Source organism: Marmota marmota, unplaced genomic scaffold (assembly GCF_001458135.2).
Source record: "Marmota marmota marmota unplaced genomic scaffold, marMar, whole genome shotgun sequence".
Taxonomy (NCBI): Eukaryota; Metazoa; Chordata; class Mammalia; order Rodentia; family Sciuridae; genus Marmota; species Marmota marmota.
Genome location: NW_026000136.1, coordinates 2,665,676 through 2,683,991, shown reverse-complemented (window position 1 = coordinate 2,683,991; position 18,316 = coordinate 2,665,676). Strand labels below are relative to the sequence as shown.

At 45.2% G+C, this 18,316-nt stretch overlaps 1 protein-coding gene across 1 annotated transcript; it reads right to left on the bottom strand.

Moving 5' to 3' along the window:
• Nucleotides 1-10,447: 10,447 nt before the first annotated feature.
• LOC125611151 (speedy protein E4A-like) lies at nucleotides 10,448-13,648 on the bottom strand. Its single transcript, XM_048785178.1, has 5 exons — nucleotides 13,592-13,648; nucleotides 13,103-13,271; nucleotides 12,472-12,530; nucleotides 11,396-11,481; nucleotides 10,448-10,709 (listed from the first exon to the last, which is right to left on the bottom strand). The coding sequence occupies exons 1-5, from the start codon at nucleotides 13,646-13,648 to the stop codon at nucleotides 10,496-10,498; spliced, it is 585 nt and encodes a 194-aa protein (XP_048641135.1). The 3' UTR covers nucleotides 10,448-10,495.
• Nucleotides 13,649-18,316: the final 4,668 nt, after the last annotated feature.

The following is an 18,316-nucleotide window of genomic DNA, read 5'->3' as shown; positions in this document are numbered from 1 at the left end:
AGGGCAGACTAATAAATGTGGAAATGGGGACATTATTCTGCATTATCAAGAGGGTCAAGTTCAGAGTGAAAGATCTGAGCTGCTGCACTACTGTTTTGGAGGATGGAGGAAGGGGCCATAAGCCAATGAATGAAGATGCCCAAGAAATTGGAAATGCAGACAGATTCCCTCCAAAGCTCGAGAAGGAATGAAGCCTGCCCACACCTTGACCTCAGCCCAGGGAGACTCCTGACCCACAGAACTATAGGACCAGGTGTATGGTCACTAGTCACAATGGTGATAAAGAATGATACTTCCCAGGAGTGTGGGCATGGACAGAGCTCAGGAAGCCAGGACACAACCAATGCGGAGCCCAAGGGAGCGAGAAAGAGTGGCCAGGAAAGCCAGGAGGGGTCTCACTGTGACTGATGAATGGGATGGTGCTCAGAGTGACCAAACAGGAAGGCTGGGTCATGGAAGGAGCGTGCCACAAGGGGATTGGACCCTGCTCCCTGACCTAGGGAGGTAAGCCACCCCTCCCCTCAGCAGATAACAGTGAGATCACAGTCACTATCCAAGACCTCCAGAGGGGAGCACTTACTGCAGGGCCACTGAGAAATTCAGGGGCAGGGCTGCTCCTTTTCTGTGACCAGGGATGGCTGTGTCAGACACACTCCCCCAGACTCAGATGATACACTAATGAGGAAGAACCTCCTGCCTGAACTATACCCCAGTAAATTTCAGATCCATCAGAAACCTCTGAGGAACCAGGACTCGGGGAGGATTGGAGCTCAATGCAACAGAGCTGCACTGCTCCTGAAATGAGGAGCCAGTGTGATCTAGTGACCCTGGCTGCCATCCTGAGGTGCCATATTCTGGGAGGGATGAAGTCTGTATCCCTGGGGGCCCTAGAGCTGCCCAGAGAAGGGTCACATCTTTGTCACAGGTGGAAACTACCAGAGGGTGCTAAGAGCCAAGTATATGATGCATGGCATTTTTGGTCGAAAGGTGACGCCAGCTAGCCATTGAGATGATATGATTATGTTAAGATTTGCATTCATATGGATATTGGACTCCTGCTGTTCACCTAGGCCGGCTACGGGACTCCTGGAGAGTTCCCATTGGTTGGGGAAGTACAGTAGGAGGGAGTTCCGGGGGAGGAGCGCTCTCTGCGGGTCCGGGAGGAGGCCGCGTGGGTGAAAAAAATCTGCCCGGGCGGTACCGGACATTGGCGGCAGTTTCAAAAAAAAACTTTGTTCCTGCTTGAGTGGCTCATGATTTTGTGCCCAGCCAGACTGCGGCAAGAGGGAAAAGAAAATCCTCTCTACAGAAAACTATCATCCCAAGGCATAGATACTTCTAAAGATTAAACTAAGCTGGGTGTGGTGGCAGAGTCCTGTAATCCCACCTATCTCGGAAGCTGAGGAAGGAGGATCAGAAGTTCGAGCCCAGCCTGGACAACTTACCAGACCCTGTCTCAAAATTAAATATCAAAAGGCTGGGGCTGGGGCTCAGTGGTAGAGCACCTCTAGGTTCCGTCCCTAGTATTAAAAAGAAAAAGAAACAAAAACAAAGGACAGGAATTGTTGTCACATGTGAAACCCGGGGAGGCAGGGACTTCTGCAGGGACACCAGAACACTGTAAGATGACCAGGTGAGGCCCTCCAACAGGTGGCAGGAGCAAGCATGTTTCTCAGATGAAAAGTCAGCCTGGCTGAAACAGGGGTGTGGGCTTATGCTGGGGAGCATCAAATTGGTAGAGCAGGGAGGAGCCGTTGGAGGGAGGGACACAACAAGATGGCATACTAGAAGGACAGATGGACACAGACCAAGGATGGAGAATGGAGGCTGTGAGAGTGGTTGCAAGGTCCCCAGACCAACTGCCTTGGCCTTACCCTGGAGTTGTTAGAAATGCAGGTTCCTTGGCCACTCCAGACCTCCCGCCCATCTCAGCAAGGTGTCCACATGTCAGAGAGGAGAGCTCCCAGAGTTGTAAGTAGGACACGTTTAGAGGCTCACTACCCAGATGCCAGCCTCAGGGGAAGGACATGGCACAGTAATGTCTCAAACAGAAACTTGTCATTCCTCTCCAAAGCCCAGCACCACTTCTGCCATGTTGAGGCCACCTGCACTTGGAATGCTCAAAGCACACTGACCAACCTACCTCTGATCCTCCTCATTCCCTTCCTGGGTCATTCTTGTGTCCCTTGCATGGGCCTGTGTCCTCCAATCTCTGAAAAGCCACATGTTGAAGAGGGATAGACCTGAGGCTGCCTGGACCCCAGTTCTCACCTCTTACCATGTTCCCACTTTGTGTAGCCCGGAAGACTGGGAGCCCCTAAACTTTGCTTCTCTCAGTTCTCTGCACTATGACCTCTAGCTCCCATGTCTCCTTAGATATTCTCTCCTTTCTGCTGACTCCATGTCCCCTCCTGCTCTCTAGATTGGACACTCCCTATCTGGCCAGTGAGCTGGGCTCTCTCTGGACTGGCCTCTCTCTCAGGGATCTAAACTCCTAAACACCGACACTCCATATATTTTGCCCTCTTTTTAATTTTGTTTCAGCAGGGACTGTAAACTAGACCCTTGAATCCATATTGGGCAGAAACAACAAAAATCCACCTTTGATGCTCCTGTTTTTCCAAGGATATCACTGGATCTGTGGTCACAAAGGGAACTTCTCTTTGAGATGCAGAGACCTTGACTCACCAGAGGACATAGAAAGGTGAGAAGAGCAGACTCAGCTAGGTGTGGAGAACCTGCTGGGGAGGTGTGTGGAGTTTCCTTGGAAACATCCTATTCACACGGACCCCAAGGTTAGAACCCAAACTGGGACAAGCCCAAAGAACAGACACATGGCTTGAGGTCTGGAGGGTCCCATTGAAAGCTTCCATGTCCTCAGGATATATCATCTTACCAGGACAGTGATGTGTACACCCAGCAGGGAAGTTCACCTTGGTTTCAGTGTTCTGAGTTTTTATTGGAATTCATTAGGTAGGCATGATTTTTCAATTGTCTTGCAGTGGAACCCAATCTCTTGCCTTCCTCTCCTTCCTTAAGTACTAGCTGATATGAAGCTCAAAGTTGCACACGCCCCACAGTCATGTGGTAACTTTTCTATTGTGGCTGGCTGTTTTGGGATCACCTTGTTATCATAAACTCAGATTTAGTCCCAGAGGCCCACTATGAGTAATAGAATCTTCTGTCACCCAGAAATTTTCAAATACTGGTTAACACAGATAGTATAGCTGACAAAGCCAAGGAGTCACAAGGAGCAGAACAGTCACATGAAGACAGCTTGCTGTGACTGGATATGTGCCTACAAGGGTTCAGGTGCAGGAAGCTTGGTCCCAAATGTGGCAGGGTTGAGGTGGTAGAAACTTTAATACGTGGCATCAAATGGAATGTAATTAGATCATGGGGACATTTTCCTCAGAAGGTATTAATGCTGGTCTCACACACTGAGTTATGAGAACAGGTTGTTAATGGATTTGGCCTCCTTTGTACTTGGCCTGTTTCCTTCCTACTTCTAAACCACACTGTGATATGGCCAGGGAGCAGGAGGACTGCCAATATTCCAGCACCATGCTTTTGGGTTTCCAGAACTATGAGCTCAATAAACTTCGTTTTGAAGACTGAGGTTATAGCTTAGCAGTACAAGACTGGCCTCGCAGGCATGCAGCCCTGGGTTCAATCCCTGGTAGTTCAAAAGTAAGTAAATAAATTCCTTTTCTTAATAAAAATTTCAGCCTCATGTATTTCTTTATTGCAACACATAATGTACTAAATCGGAGCTCCAGGAGATGGGCAGCAATCAGAAGCAGGATGAAGGTGATAGTTGAAGAGCAGCATGAACTGTAGGCTCTGCAGACGCTGAAATAGCTAGAAAATGAAGAGGAGAAATGGTCTGGTGAGGGCAGCTTGGAAACAGATCCTGTTTATGAGACACATAGGAACCACAGGTAGTGAAGTAGCTCTAGGTCCACTCAGGATGGCAGACGTGGGTAGAAGAGGACATATGAGCAGCTAAGATGAGAAAAGAGCTGAATGAAAAGGGGTAACCTAGGAAACCAATAATGTATGTGAACAATCTATCAGTAACAGATAGGGTGAGAAGGTCAGGTGGCCAGGCTACAGGGTCAGAGTGGGAGCATTTGGAAAGACTGGGGAAGAAGGCTGTGGTATAAGCCCAGGGGCAGAGAGAAGCCTGCAGTGAGTTCAGCTGAAGAGAGGGGAGGTCACTGGGAAGGGGGAAAGCTCAAACCACTCCCAGGATGAAGATACGGACCAGCTGAGAAAGTGAGAGGGCTGGAGGCCACGGAAAGCTGAGAAGGAAAATAAATCAAGGGAGTCGCTTTGGAAATGCATTGTGATGACAGAAGGAATGTGACTCCCAGAGAAGAGAACACAGGAGCAATTAAGACAAGAATATGGCAGACTCGGAGCGCCCAGGCTTCTGGAACTGAAGAACATACAGAGCTGTGGAGGCTGAGCAGAGCTGGGGAGAGGACAGCTGTCGTTGCGGGTCACAGGAACAGCTGGCTTTCTTAGAGAAAGAGAAGTGTGGGGAGAATTCAAAACCGTGTTAGGAATGATTAAAACAGAAAAGTAGGAGGGCAAAGGAATCAAGGGTTTGAGGTTATAAAAACTTATACAAAGTGGATCAGATGAGAAAATTGAAAGAGCAAAGAATCAGGAAACCACAATTTTCTATGAGGAGAAAATGATGCCACAGGACATCAGAAGATACGTAGGATCCCAGACAGTTATGGAGGTGGGCTTTACTGAAGGAGAAGGTCGGGGATAGTTTAAGAGGAAGGAAAAAAACCAGTGGCAGCAGCTTTATGAGGACAAAATGTTTAGAGATCAGAAAGATGCAACAGGAATGACAGAAGAGTCCATCAGGCCACCCAAGGACACTGTCACTTCAGCTAATCCCATACACTCAGGTTCTCTCCTATGATTGCAGACACATCTTCCTTCCTGTATCTACACTGTTCTGTCTTCTGCCTCTGGATTTCTAAAACAGATGCCCAACTCCCAACCTGGCACAGGTGCAGTGTAAGGTGCTCCCCTCTGGTCCTTCATACATGTGTCTTCTCACATTTGTGGCATTCTATGTACCCCCTGAAATTCCTTCCAGGATGGATCCAACCACCTCTTAGGCCTCCTCCACAAGTGTTGCTCACTGCTTTCCAGACAAAGGCTGGAGTCCTTCAGAAGGTGTGTGTCTGGCAGAGACCTCTGGACCAAGGCGTGGTCCTCTGTAACACTTAATAGGGCTGGTGCAGTCCTGTCTGAAGATGGTCCTCTGGGAGTCCCTTTTTTAGAAGCTGACTCCAAGGGGAGGCTTTTCCTGGTTGTGTTGCTGAGGAGCAACCTGGTTTCTTTCCCCAGCTACCTGGCCAATGACATGGAGGAGGACAACCAGGCTCCTAAACAAGACATCTTTCATTTCCTCTACGGGAAGAGCTATGCCCAGCGTCCCCTGTTCCACAAACTGCGCTATCAGTTCATCTGCTCCATGGGCTGGAACACTTGGGTTTCCAAGAAGGAGTGTGAGGAGGTGGGTGGTGCTGTGTGTGCTTGTGGGGGGAGAGGGATGGGCTGACTGGAGAGACACAGGAAGGTGGGTGGCTGCAGGTGGGCTCTAGGGAGGAGAAAACTCCGACAGCTGTGCAGGGAGGGAAGGATTTCCTGGGCAGTCTTCAGTTTTTTGTTTTTGTTTTTTTTGTGGGGGGGGGCGGGGGTTTGTTAGTGAACAAAATGTGTACCTCAATTTACTGTATACCATCTAACAAAAATTTAGTGGAAATTTATCAGATATATATAAGTGATTCAAGTAATAAAAGAAAGTCTCATTTCAAGAAAATGAACTTCTTGAGGAAAAGTAAAGTACATTAAAAGTGTAAAGACAAGTCCAATTTCTATGCAATAAGGGAACTACAGTTTAATAAAGCAGATTCAAGTGATTTTTTTCCATATGTATCTTTGGTCTTTAATATATATTTATGTATAGATGGATCTAACCATTGTAAACTATGGTTTATTTTAAAGGAAGTGGATAAATGAGATGAAAGGAATCTTTATACTAGACTAAAATTATTCACAAAGCAGAACATTTTACAGTGAAATATTTTTTCATTCATAGAATTTTTACACAATTAATTTCTACTTTGGATGTAACTAAAATTATATTTTAATTATTTGTCTAGAACACTAGAACACTGAGATATACTCTTTAGTTTTAAACAAAAATCATACCAAAATTATTCATCTGCCAGTCTTATAGTCATGTAAAAATTATAATAGGGTTTCAGTGATTAAAGATACATCTAACCATGTAGTTTAAAAGTTTTTTTCATGTACTCAAGCAAAAACTTCACTACATTAAACCATTATTATATTCAAATCAGAGACAATGATAAAGCTGTCTCTTGATAAAATCAAGTTTCCAAATTTGATTCAATGGGACACCAAAACCACTGTCTCTGTCAAAGCATCTTTACAAAATTTTCCACACAGGTGGCATAATTTAGTTGTCTAATATAAAATGGGAAAATATACTCAATTTTTATTGAAAAGAAAGCTGAAAATATGATGTCCCACATCTTACATAATATGCTCCTAATATATAGCCATGTTAGTAATAAGTAAAATAATGTTGTGATATCCATATATAGCTACTTCATTTGTCACCAGGATAAATAAATCTAATAATTACACCTTGATAGCTGACAGAACTTAGTTAATAGAATCAAGCCTCTCAACATTTTATTTAAGATATTTGTAAACTGCTGAATCATAGTATAGAAAGAAGAAATTGTAGCATTGTGTATAGTTTTTTCCCCACAATTCCTGACTCAAATCAAAGTGAACTAATTTTAAGGAATGTGAAAATAGATTAACCATGACTTCAAAACACTCAATATCTTGTAAACTCATCAGCTTTTTGGGGGGCTCTTTTTCTTTTCAGATTCAAGCTTATGATCCCGAGCTCTGGGTGTGGGGCCGAGATCGCACTCTTATTCCCTAGAAGACCCGGAAGAATGGAGGCCTGAGGGGAGAATCAAAATTTTGTATCTCTGGCCTTATGACAGAGTCACTGATTGTCTATTTAGGATGCTCAAGGACCTAACTTCTCGATCCACTCCTTTACACCTCCACTCATAGCCACTGTGTGCAGATGGTGAAACAGACTGAATCCAAGTCAGCTTCATGGTCTCAAACCCCAACCACACAGATGAGCTTCTATATGTGCTGAGTGCTATGAGGCTACTCAGCCACACCTGAGAAAGAACAGCTTATCACACAGGATGTGCTAGAAATCCTTAACCCAGACAAATTGGGCCCAAATGTCAGCAGTGGTGAAAGGCTGATCTTGGTCTAAAGTGAATGTCCTTTAGCCATGAATATCTCACTTCCCTGTAAATTGTCTTTTTACCCTCTCCTTTTAATTCATCTTGGGTCAAGCATCTCTTAAGGATACCAAACATGAAGATGATTTATTTATAGGATTATCATAGTTTTAGTATATATAATAAATGCTTATTTTGAACTATGTTTATTTTAAATTGTTTTGAGACATATGTTGTTTGGAAAATTGTTGTTTCTTATTAGTTTTGTGATGAGTGTTATAACAGGTTTGTGTATATAATTATTTCTCTGAAGTTTTTAATCTTTTTTATCTATTTTATCTATTACTTTTAAACCTCAGTGGTATTACCCCATAGTCTTATAAATATAAATTTTCATTTGATGTTCAATCATCATTATTGTAAATATCAAGCTGCTGTTATTTAACTTGGTTTGACATGTTTTTCTGTCATTTTAAAGTATGTATTGTAAGAGAACACATGTGCTATGTACATTTTTTTTGGGGGGGGGAGCTATATGCTTTTCAAGAGCACAGCATTTGTGGGGAAACTGAATAAAGTTGAGAATCTTCTTACCTTAATGATGCATCTGATCATGACATTCTGGATTGTTTGTTTGCTGACAAATGTTACTATTGTTTAACAGGGTTGTTGTTAATTGACCAAATTTCTTACCTGTGGGGGGAAAACACCTCAATTATTTTTCACATCTGAAAACAACAGAGAAGGTTGCAGAACTTTATACTAGAGACTGGAAGCAGGAAACACAGGGAGGACATTGAGAGAGACAACACAGAAGAGTGAAAGAAAATTCTAGGAGAGCTGAATAACAATCTAAATCCAAAATCAAGAAGAGGCATCTCAACAGGAGATGCCTTCCTGGTAATGGTCCAAGGATGGGGACACACAGGGAATGGTAGACTTTGCTACTGGAGTCGCAGTTTGAGTCTTTTCCACAATCTATTACTAGTTTTACATAACAGAAGGAAACCCAAAGGGTCTTGTTGAAATAGAAACTGGTGAAGGGAAATGAAGGTACTAGGGCAAGTTGTGAGAAGAATGAGATGATAGGAAGAGCTCGAGCTGGTAAATAGATAGGCACAGAGAGGAAAGGGCTAACAGTGTGGGCACTGAATGACTGCAGACAAGCATCTTGGGAGATGGGAACTTCAGAGAATACGGGAGCAGCTGTGGAAAGAAGCAGGTGAAGCAAAGTGTCAGAAGAAAAACAAAGCTAAAGAGAGGTGGCAACAGAGCCAGTGATGAGATGTGATGTGGGGTTAGAGGCAAGTGGAGATGATGTGAAGAGGCTGGAAAGTACCTGCATGAAATGAGCTTAAGGCTGGTTGAATGTGTTAAAAGAGGAATGGTGGTTGGGTGAGTGGAGCAACTGAAGAGGTAAAAGTTCGCTGAAGGAAAAAGTCATTAAAGACCAGCACTGTGCAATGCAATTCTGATGCTGATCAATTGCATGGAGGTCACATGCTGCAGGTTGAGGCCCCCTCTACACTGCCCTGTCTTCAGAAACCAGCTGTAAACTGTTTCCCAAGCTACTGGCACTTCTCACCAACGACTGCATATTCGGGGATTCCTATTGTATAATTCTCTAAAACATCTCACTGAGATTAAGAGAGCACAAATCCTATAATTACTGTTTTGTCATGTGAAAAAGGACACAAATTGGCACCGACTAAAAGAGGCACGTGGCTGAAGGTCTAGGAAAGTCTGAATTAAAGCTGTCATGTCCTTACGATGCAGCACCTTCAGAGGACATTCGATGTATATGACCAACCTGGGAAGCTGACCTTGATTTCAGTGTCTAGAGTTTTAACTGGAATTTCACTAAGCATTTGGTAGGAGTGGGATGAGTAGAGCGATAATCCAGGCTCAGGTCCTGCCCTGTGGGTGCTTACCATAGAGTGGGGGAGACAGGCGAGTGTCCAGGAAAGAAGACGAGGGAAGAGGGTGTGGATAGAGACAGGGGACGTCATGATGTCACCTACACAGCGTGAGGGTGGCACCAGGCAGCATCAGGGTCTCCAGACTGGCTTTGTCTCTCTGACCAGTAAAAGGCCCATCTTGGTTAATGCTGGGCGGGCAGGCACCGGACTCCCAGTCCCTGGGCCCACCGGAAATAGGTCTGTCTCGGCCCACTTCAGTGGGCCTTCCTTTTCCCATTGCAAGGCCGAGTTCCTCACCACACCGGAAGTCCGGTAGTCTGCATGCACAGCTCACCGGAAATCCGTAATCCAGGGCCCAGAGCAGGTCCCTAGGCAAGTACTGGGATTCTATTTCTATTTCCCAAAAGTCTATGCGCTTCCCACCACCCTCAATTTAGGGACCGTGTGAAATGTGCCTGCCTCGTCTAACAGTGCAGAGGAGACATGCTGTGAGCCTTGGCTGCCCACAGGCCTCCCACCCTCCAGCATGGCTTCTCCTTAGATCAAGAGAGCCTTTAAGGGAATGTCTAGAATGCATTTCCTTCATTTTTTTTTTTTCCTAATTGCGTCTTGATTCAGTGATGGTTGGAATTTTTAAACTTTTTTTTATTTCAAAATACAGAGTCAAGGAAACTTGTGACGAAATAAGAAAGTAAAAACTTTCAACCAAGCATTTATGTTGACTGAAAATTCGGGAGCCTGGAGAGCATTGTTCAATTCTCGTTTTATGCATCTTTGGGAAAGACTGGTCTTCTCTATGGCGGATTGGTGGATTCCTAGAGGTCGGGGCTGGGTTGCTCCTTTTGGAAAAAGTCACAGGAATATCTCTTTTATTATTTGGTGATAATTAAATGGTCAATTAAATTTTCCCCAAATTATCAAAATGAATGCTTTGATTAGAAATATTAAATATAACAACTTGATTTTGAAAACAAGAGTTATATTTCCTGATTTTGGAACACTGAGATAGAGCTTGGCAGGTAGCAGTGACAGGTAAGCTGTCTTTCATTCATTCCCCCTTCTCCCTTTTAGTACTACCGCCCCTATTTTATTTTTCCAGCTTTCCAGTTGGTGTGGCCTATGATTGGTTTAGGCAAGAGATACAGGAGAACAAAGAATCTTTCCCTCCCTGCACAGCTGTCGGAGTTTTCTCCTCCCTAGAGCCCACCTGCAGCCACCCACCTTCCTGTGTCTCTCCAGTCAGCCCATCCCTCTCCCCCCACAAGCACACACAGCACCACCCACCTCCTCACACTCCTTCTTGGAAACCCAAGTGTTCCAGCCCATGGAGCAGATGAACTGATAGCGCAGTTTGTGGAACAGGGGACGCTGGGCATAGCTCTTCCCGTAGAGGAAATGAAAGATGTCTTGTTTAGGAGCCTGGTTGTCCTCCTCCATGTCATTGGCCAGGTAGCTGGGGAAAGAAACCAGGTTGCTCCTCAGCAACACAACCAGGAAAAGCCTCCCCTTGGAGTCAGCTTCTAAAAAAGGGACTCCCAGAGGACCATCTTCAGACAGGACTGCACCAGCCCTATTAAGTGTTACAGAGGACCACGCCTTGGTCCAGAGGTCTCTGCCAGACACACACCTTCTGAAGGACTCCAGCCTTTGTCTGGAAAGCAGTGAGCAACACTTGTGGAGGAGGCCTAAGAGGTGGTTGGATCCATCCTGGAAGGAATTTCAGGGGGTACATAGAATGCCACAAATGTGAGAAGACACATGTATGAAGGACCAGAGGGGAGCACCTTACACTGCACCTGTGCCAGGTTGGGAGTTGGGCATCTGTTTTAGAAATCCAGAGGCAGAAGACAGAACAGTGTAGATACAGGAAGGAAGATGTGTCTGCAACTCCAGTCTCTCTGCCAGGGACAGGATGTGCCCATGCTTTCCTCCACTCTTCTCAAGTTTCCTTTATTTTTTTAAAACTGGCTTTTAGGGAGCTTATGTGTTTGTTTTGAGTCAGGAATTGTGGGGAAAAAACTATACTACAATGCTACAATTTCTTCTACACAGAGTAAACCGGACAAACAGGCCAAAAGTAAAGGACAGTTTCTACCCTCCCAGGTAGTGAGTTCTGATTGATGGAGACCAAATACTTACAGGGCCAGAAAGAAGTGGATTCGTTGGTACTGCCAGGAGAAGAGGCCAGCCCGGCTAAAATAAGCTATGACCATAGACAGGAGGTACTGATGGAGAGAGAGGAAAGACAAAGAGGTCACATCCTGGAACAGGAGGAAAGAGGGGACAGAGGAATGGAGGTCTGGGGTAGAGAGTGCCACTAAGATAAAGTAACCAAGTAAAGAGACCTGCTTCCTTGGGGAAGGACAAGAAGGACCAAGGTCAGTCGGAGCAGTCAGGGGGAGAGGAGGCCTAGATGTGCACTGGGCCAGCTCTGAGGCGACCTTTTGAGAGAAGGCATGTAGGTCAGCTGGGTGAGGAGGGTCTTGGGTAAGCTAAAGAATAGGAGATCCTAGGGAGAGCAAAGAGGAGAGGAGCCCAGAACCTCAGGTGGTATCAAGCAGAGAGGTGATAGACATGCAAGACTGTGGTCTCGGACTTGGAGCCCAAGCAACCCAAGCAGAAGCAAGGTCCACCTGTCCTCTCTGCAAAAAGCTGCTAGGCCCTGAAGGGAGATGTTGACAAGTTACAAAGGTGCCAGGACTTGGTACATCTTTTTGGCTGTATGCAGAGGCAGAGAGAAGGACCATGTGGAGCTTGTGTGTTTGTTTTGACTAGGGAATTCTGAGGGGGAAAAAAAACTATACTACAATGCTATAATTTCTTCTATAGCCAATGCACTTTTCCAAAGTGCCCTGCTATGGCTGATCTCTCCCCCATGTCTGGAGGACTCAGAATGCATATACCTGAGAGACTATTAGATGATGGATGCTTACATTAGTTTAGACCTGACAAGGTCTCTGCTTGGGATCACAGAGCTTGGTTCCAATCATCCTGATTGCAGACATTATGACTCTAATAGATTTCCTCCTCCCTGAGGGGTGAGTAATGGGACCATGTTCACGGGGCTTCAATGGGTGAGAGAGAGCAGAGAGAACAGGACCTCCCTTGGAGAAGGTGTTGGATTGGAGCCCAATAGAGGACCATAGGGTCAGAAAGCCCTTCCCACTCCAGGCTGTGCTGGATCAGTAACACTTCCCAGTGGAAAGCAACCTCACCTTGTCAGACACCCTCAGGTTCTTGTCCCAGGCCAGGAATCTTTTGACAACAGGATCCTCTGTGAACAGAACACTGGTGTTAGTTTGGAACCAGAAGGGGTTTCAATGGGTGATAGAAAGCAGAGAGAACAGGACCTCCCTTGGAGAAGGTGTGGGATTGGAGCCCAATAAAGGTGGATAGATAGAGGACAGGAACATTCCTTGGGCAAGTTGCTTTGACATGAGACCCCCCCCCCAGAGAAACAACTGAGTGAGGGTTTGGGTAACATCTGGATATCTATATGAATAAAAGCTTTGAGTAAACGGTGAAGGCTCATCATCACCCAAGAATATACCACCACCTCAGAATCAGAGAATTACTAGGTCATTTTCTCATGGAGGAGGAAATCTATTAGAGTCAAGATGTCTTCAATCAGGACAATTGGAACCAAGTTCTGTGATTCCAAGCAGAGACCTTGTCAGGTCTAATGTAAGCATCCATCATCTAAAAGTCTCTCAGGGAGATGGGTCCTGAGTCCTCCAGGAATTGGGATCTCAGGGATAGTAGGGCTCTTTGGAAAAGTGCAGTGGCTGTAAGTTCCTTCTTTGTGTAAAGAAAGGATTGGAGGGCGCTACCTGGGTGTCTCCCTACCTAGAAGCCGGTTGAAAACCTCATGGTGTTCTGGTTGCACCAAGTCCATGCGCCGTTTTTTGAGTTTGATTTTGAGGCCACACAGTGAATCCACATCCCAGGGGTGATTTAGCTCACTTTCCAGATCCTCCAGCTCATCCTCAGATTCAGTGGAGGACTCTCTCTTTCTCTTTAGACCAGTGGTCTCAGGCAGGAGGCCAGATTCTACCCAGGGTGCAGAATCAAAAATCCCTGGGGAATCATCCTCCGAGTCTTCCTCAGATTCTGAGGTCCACTCTCTCTTCCTCGAGGACCGACATGGGAGGCAGGGTTTTACCCACAGAGCTGAGTAAAGGAAGCAGAGTCAAGCTCCTGTACTTGGAATTCAGCCTTTCATTATCTGATCCCAGTTCACCTTCCACACCCAAGACCTTCAACTGTTACCTTCTTCTGAGCTATTGTTCAACCTCTCCCCTTTGCTGATAAACATGTGCCCCTGATTCTCCTTACCAGTGTCCCATCTCCCTGTTCCTCAAACTCTTCCTCATTATGGATACTTTCTTCCATGGGGGGAGTGACCCTTTTTATATCTCCTCTACCTACTTCCTATGTTTATATCTCATCTTCTAACCCAACTCCTTTCTCTACAGATTTTCCATCCATGTGGACTACCTTGTCCCATGGCAAGGAACTTTAGACTTCAAAAGTGGGCTCCCTAGTCTACCTTTTCTGGCTTCTCTACCCCTTCCTTCGTCCTTACCAGTCATCATGTCAAATCAGTTCTCACTCTAGCTCTCTCACCTGATGGACCTGCCACCTCATCATCTACCACCACTTCCAGGTGGATTTCTGAGGTGCTTGGCTGGGAAGGCGATTGCCCAGACTGGGAGATTTGTTGATCTGCCATAAGTTCTCCAATACTCTGTCTTCCTTCTACAAAACCTAGATTCTTACTAAGGCAAAACCTTCTTCCAGAATTTGGTTGTATAGGAATCTGTTCGCTCTTCTCCAAACGGGAGAAACCAGGTGAAGAACAGTACTGAGGACAAACTGTTGCCCACTGCACTGCCAGTGGTCCACAGAGTCTGTCCCTTCCAATCAGGAAGGTTGGAAGCCTCTGATGTCATCACTCATTCCAACCTGACAACCAGTTTGAAGGAAAACACCTGTAACTGTCAGACTGGTATGTGCACCTGTCCTAGAGTTCTAGAGGAGATGGTCTCTGCTGCTACTGATCCAAACTCTGTCCACCTTGCCAAACTACCCTATGGGTCTCTGACTCCTCCCTCTTTCACTTCTCTCTAGAATGTGGGTTCTTCTCTCCATTCTCAACACAACACATGTTAGATACCCTGCCTTTTAGCATTTCCATTTCAGAGCTTAGTGTGGAGGGAGAGGAAGGAGGATGGCAAGGAAGATGGAGAAGGGCAGAAATGACAAGACCTCCCAAGAAGGAGCTCAGTATATACAGAAGAACCCATGTACACTGAATTATCACTTGAAAAACCTAAATGGAAACACTCAATTTAGCAAATCTATTCCTCTAAGTGCCACTGGCCTTCACTGTTTTCAGAAATCTGTCGAGGCGACATACACTGTGCACTTAGGCATCTTTAACACAGGATTCCTTTTGAAAACGTAAAATCATAGGACATTCTACACATGCTCATACTCTTCACAGAGTGTCTCCACTTTCTGGGAGTCTATGGATCATCTCAAGTTAGCCTCTCATTTCCAATCAATCTCTCTCCAGTTTACATAGTATATTTGGGAGCAAAGATATTGCTCTTGATCTGGATATTTCACTGTCACCCATGTGCCCTATGGAAAATCTGTGAAAAAAGAAACAAATGGAAATTTTCCCGTACAAGACAGAATATAGTATTTGCCCAGAAGATGGGAAGTGCAAGGGATGTGTCCCAGCACCCAGTGGAACTGGGGAGCTACTTCCAAACATCTTAACTCAGCTCCTTTCCAGCTGGGCATTCAATCCATGTTTTTCTTTCTAGCCACAAAATGTGGTTAAATATGTAGAAAACTTACCATGTTAACCATTGTGATGTGTAGAGGTGAGTGGTGTTGATTACATGCATGTCTCACTTAATAATGGAGATATATTCCTGAAAATGTGTTTCAGTATGATTCATCATTGCACAAACATTCTACAGTGCTCTTACACCAACTGAGATGGCTACAGTCTTACTTATGCTATGTCATATTGTGGAACAAATTCGTGTATGTGGTGTATTTTCCCATCACTGGCCATAATGTCATCATGTGGGGCATGACTATAAATTTCTCTTGTGCATCCACCTCCATCATCCATCTGCAGAGCTTTTCCATCACCATAAGCAGACAGTCTTCACCCATGAAACACTAACTCCCACTTCTCCTCTTCACCTCCTACTGACCACCATTCTCATTTCTATCTCTATGAAATTGACAACCCTCAGTACCTTATCTGTGTTGAGGACTGGGAATTCATACAGTATGTGTCCCAGTGTGTCTGCCTTATTTTACTTTGTGCACTGTCCTCAAGATCCTACATTACTGGAGGATGGATCAGAATTTCCCTCTTTCTTAAGGCTGAATAACAGATGGGCAGACTCCATCTGTTGTCCATTTATTCATCCCTCCGTGGGCATTGGGTTGTTTTCCACATTTAAGCCTGAAGTCTTTTATTTGCCATTATTATACCTCATTGACAGAAGCACACTTGTTATTCATGTTGTGCATGAGGTTTTATTTTGCATTTTAATATCTTACATGATTCTGATGATCCCATGCCAAACAAGAGTAAATGCAGGTTGATTCTTGTTATCTACTGAGAGTCAGTGTCCAACTTAATTGGCAGCCATGGATGTTCAGAGTTGAATGAGGATCCATCAACCTTCCAAGAAACCGTGAGTTCCTTGGCAGCTCTTTCCCAAGCCTGGGCTGCCCCCTAAGTATCTCCCTGCTGGGAAAGGTCCTGGCAGTCAGGAAGCAAGTCCCATTGCTGTGGAAGACCAATTTCTCTGCTTATTCAGTTTCTAGTCATGATGCCTTTAAACATCAGAGGTGCTTGGGTCCTCCCACAACAAATAGAAAGTTCATATTCTCTTACAGTGGACAGCTTTCAAGTACATTCACATGCAACATGATAATTTTTCGGTCAATGATGGTCCATATATATAATGGAGGTCCCACACAATGGTATAGCCTAGTGACTTAGGAGCCATCTTAGCTTCTGTAAATACACTCAGTGACTTGGCACAGTGACAAATTGCCCATCAGCACATTTTTCAGTCCTCATCTTACTGGTTAATGATGCACGAGTACATGAGAAGATTCTGTTCCCACTAAAATTCTCTTCCAGACCATAAGAAGTCCCAATTATTTGGGGACAGTAACACGACTAGTTTTTGTCTGATAGGTACCTTCACCTCTCCACTTCTCTTCTCTTCCTGTTGATGCAGTCGTATGCAGCAATGATGATAGTTATACTGGGAAGATAACAGAGTGAATAGATCTGCTTTGCAAACACCAGCCTTTTTGCATAAGGTCAGAGGTAGGAATACTACAGTACAGTTTCTGGCCCTTGCCTCATAGATTCTAACTGGATGGACATGACAGTTTTCCAAATCTGTCTTTGGATTAGGTAGCAGGGATCCTAAAGAAGCTAAAATCAGGCTTGGTGGAGTAGAACGTGCATGTAACCTCAGAGGCTCCAGAGGCTGAAACAGGAGTCTTGTGAGTTCAGACCTAGCTTCAGCAACTTAGCAAGGCCCTAAGCAACTCAGCAAGGCCCTGTCTCTAAAGAAAATATAAAAAAGGGTTGGGGATGTGGCTCAGTGGTTGAGTGCCCCTGGGTTCTATCCCTGGTACCAAAAAAAGAAAAGAAGGTAAGAAAGAAAATAAAGGGAAAAAAGAAATAAAGAAGGAAAGAAAGCAATAAAGAAGAGGAAAGAAGGAAAGAGGGAGGGAGGGAGAAATTGAAACCACTATAGAAGAAAATAAAGAGGAAACATTTTTATGGGAAGGTGAGGTATGTTGAGGGCCTACCATGGGAGGGCTGTGGTAGTCCTCAAGTCCGCCACTGACGGGGACTATCTGAAGAATGCTGCAGTTGTCCTTGATGCTGGAAGTCCCTTGTTGAGCCTTGGAATTCACATGGATAGGAGCCTCCCAAGGAAGCCCTGCCACCTCTTACCCAGCAAGTTCTCCACACCTTGCCTGGTCTGCTCCTCTCCTTCCCTCCTCCCTGAGGAGTCAAGGTCTCTGGACCTGGAAGAGAAATACCTGTTCTGTGACTAATAGAACCAGTTTAAAGCCTTGGGAAAGAGAATGAGTGCTAAGGAGGATATTTGCCATAACTGCCAAACATGGATTCTCAGGGTTGAGATTTTCTGTCCCATATGAATCATGTTTAAAAAGAGGGAAAATATATGTAATATTGTAATGCCAGATTCGTGAGACCTCAATAGACCTCCAGGAGCTGAATCCGATGCAATCACACAAGAGTCTTTATTGCAAGCTCAAGCCTGGACTCACAACCGTTTCCGATGCAGCGTTCCCAGGAAGTGAGTCCTGATCCTTTGATCAGTGAGATTTTATAGGTTTTGGGGGGATACTCTATGAGTCACAACATCACACAGCAAATCATTCCATACCGCGGGAAAATCAAACAACAACTCTTAACATTGATTAGCACATCCACTGCAGGATCAAGTTGGGTAAGGGTGATGGGTTAGTGCAAGAGGGAGATTGTGGTGAGCCGCTTCTGCCGTTTATGCAAATTATGGTCTCCATTACAAGATGGCACTGGCTCCGCTGTGGTCTGTGACAAACAACTCCTTATTTGGGAGAGTTGGCGCATGACTTTTCATCACCCTATGAGAAAGCTCCACGTGGCTGCTTTGCATTGGGGCTTGAGATGCTTTATTAAGGCTGGGAGGGGCATCCGAGGAGTTAGAAGAAGAACTGTCAGGGGCCTGAATAAACTGCTGAAAGAAGATTCCTGAGTGTTGCGTCTTCCTTGCGGGCAAGGGGCTGCGACAAGTGGTGCCGAAACCCGGGAACCAGAACTTTCAGCAGTCAGGGGTGGTGCACCGGATTAGTCCCAGGTAGGTGGGATCCGCGACCAAAGCGGGGTTAGTCCCAAGTAAGTGGGATCCGCGACCAAAGCGGGGCAGCAGCTGCATTGTGTACTTTCGTTTTTACTTTCGCTTTTGTTTTCTGTGTTTCTTTTATTGT

Excerpts from the sequence above, each read along its gene's own strand:
- LOC125611151 (XM_048785178.1), bottom strand. The coding sequence starts at position 13,648 with ATGGAAGAAAGTATCCATAATGAGGAAGAGTTTGAGGAACAGGGAGAT. Across the intron at positions 12,531-13,102 it reads GGTTTTCAACCGGCTTCTAG|AGGATCCTGTTGTCAAAAGA; the intron begins GTAGGGAGACAC and ends TTCTGTTCACAG. Across the intron at positions 10,710-11,395 it reads ATCCACTTCTTTCTGGCCCT|CTACCTGGCCAATGACATGG; the intron begins GTAAGTATTTGG and ends TTCTTTCCCCAG.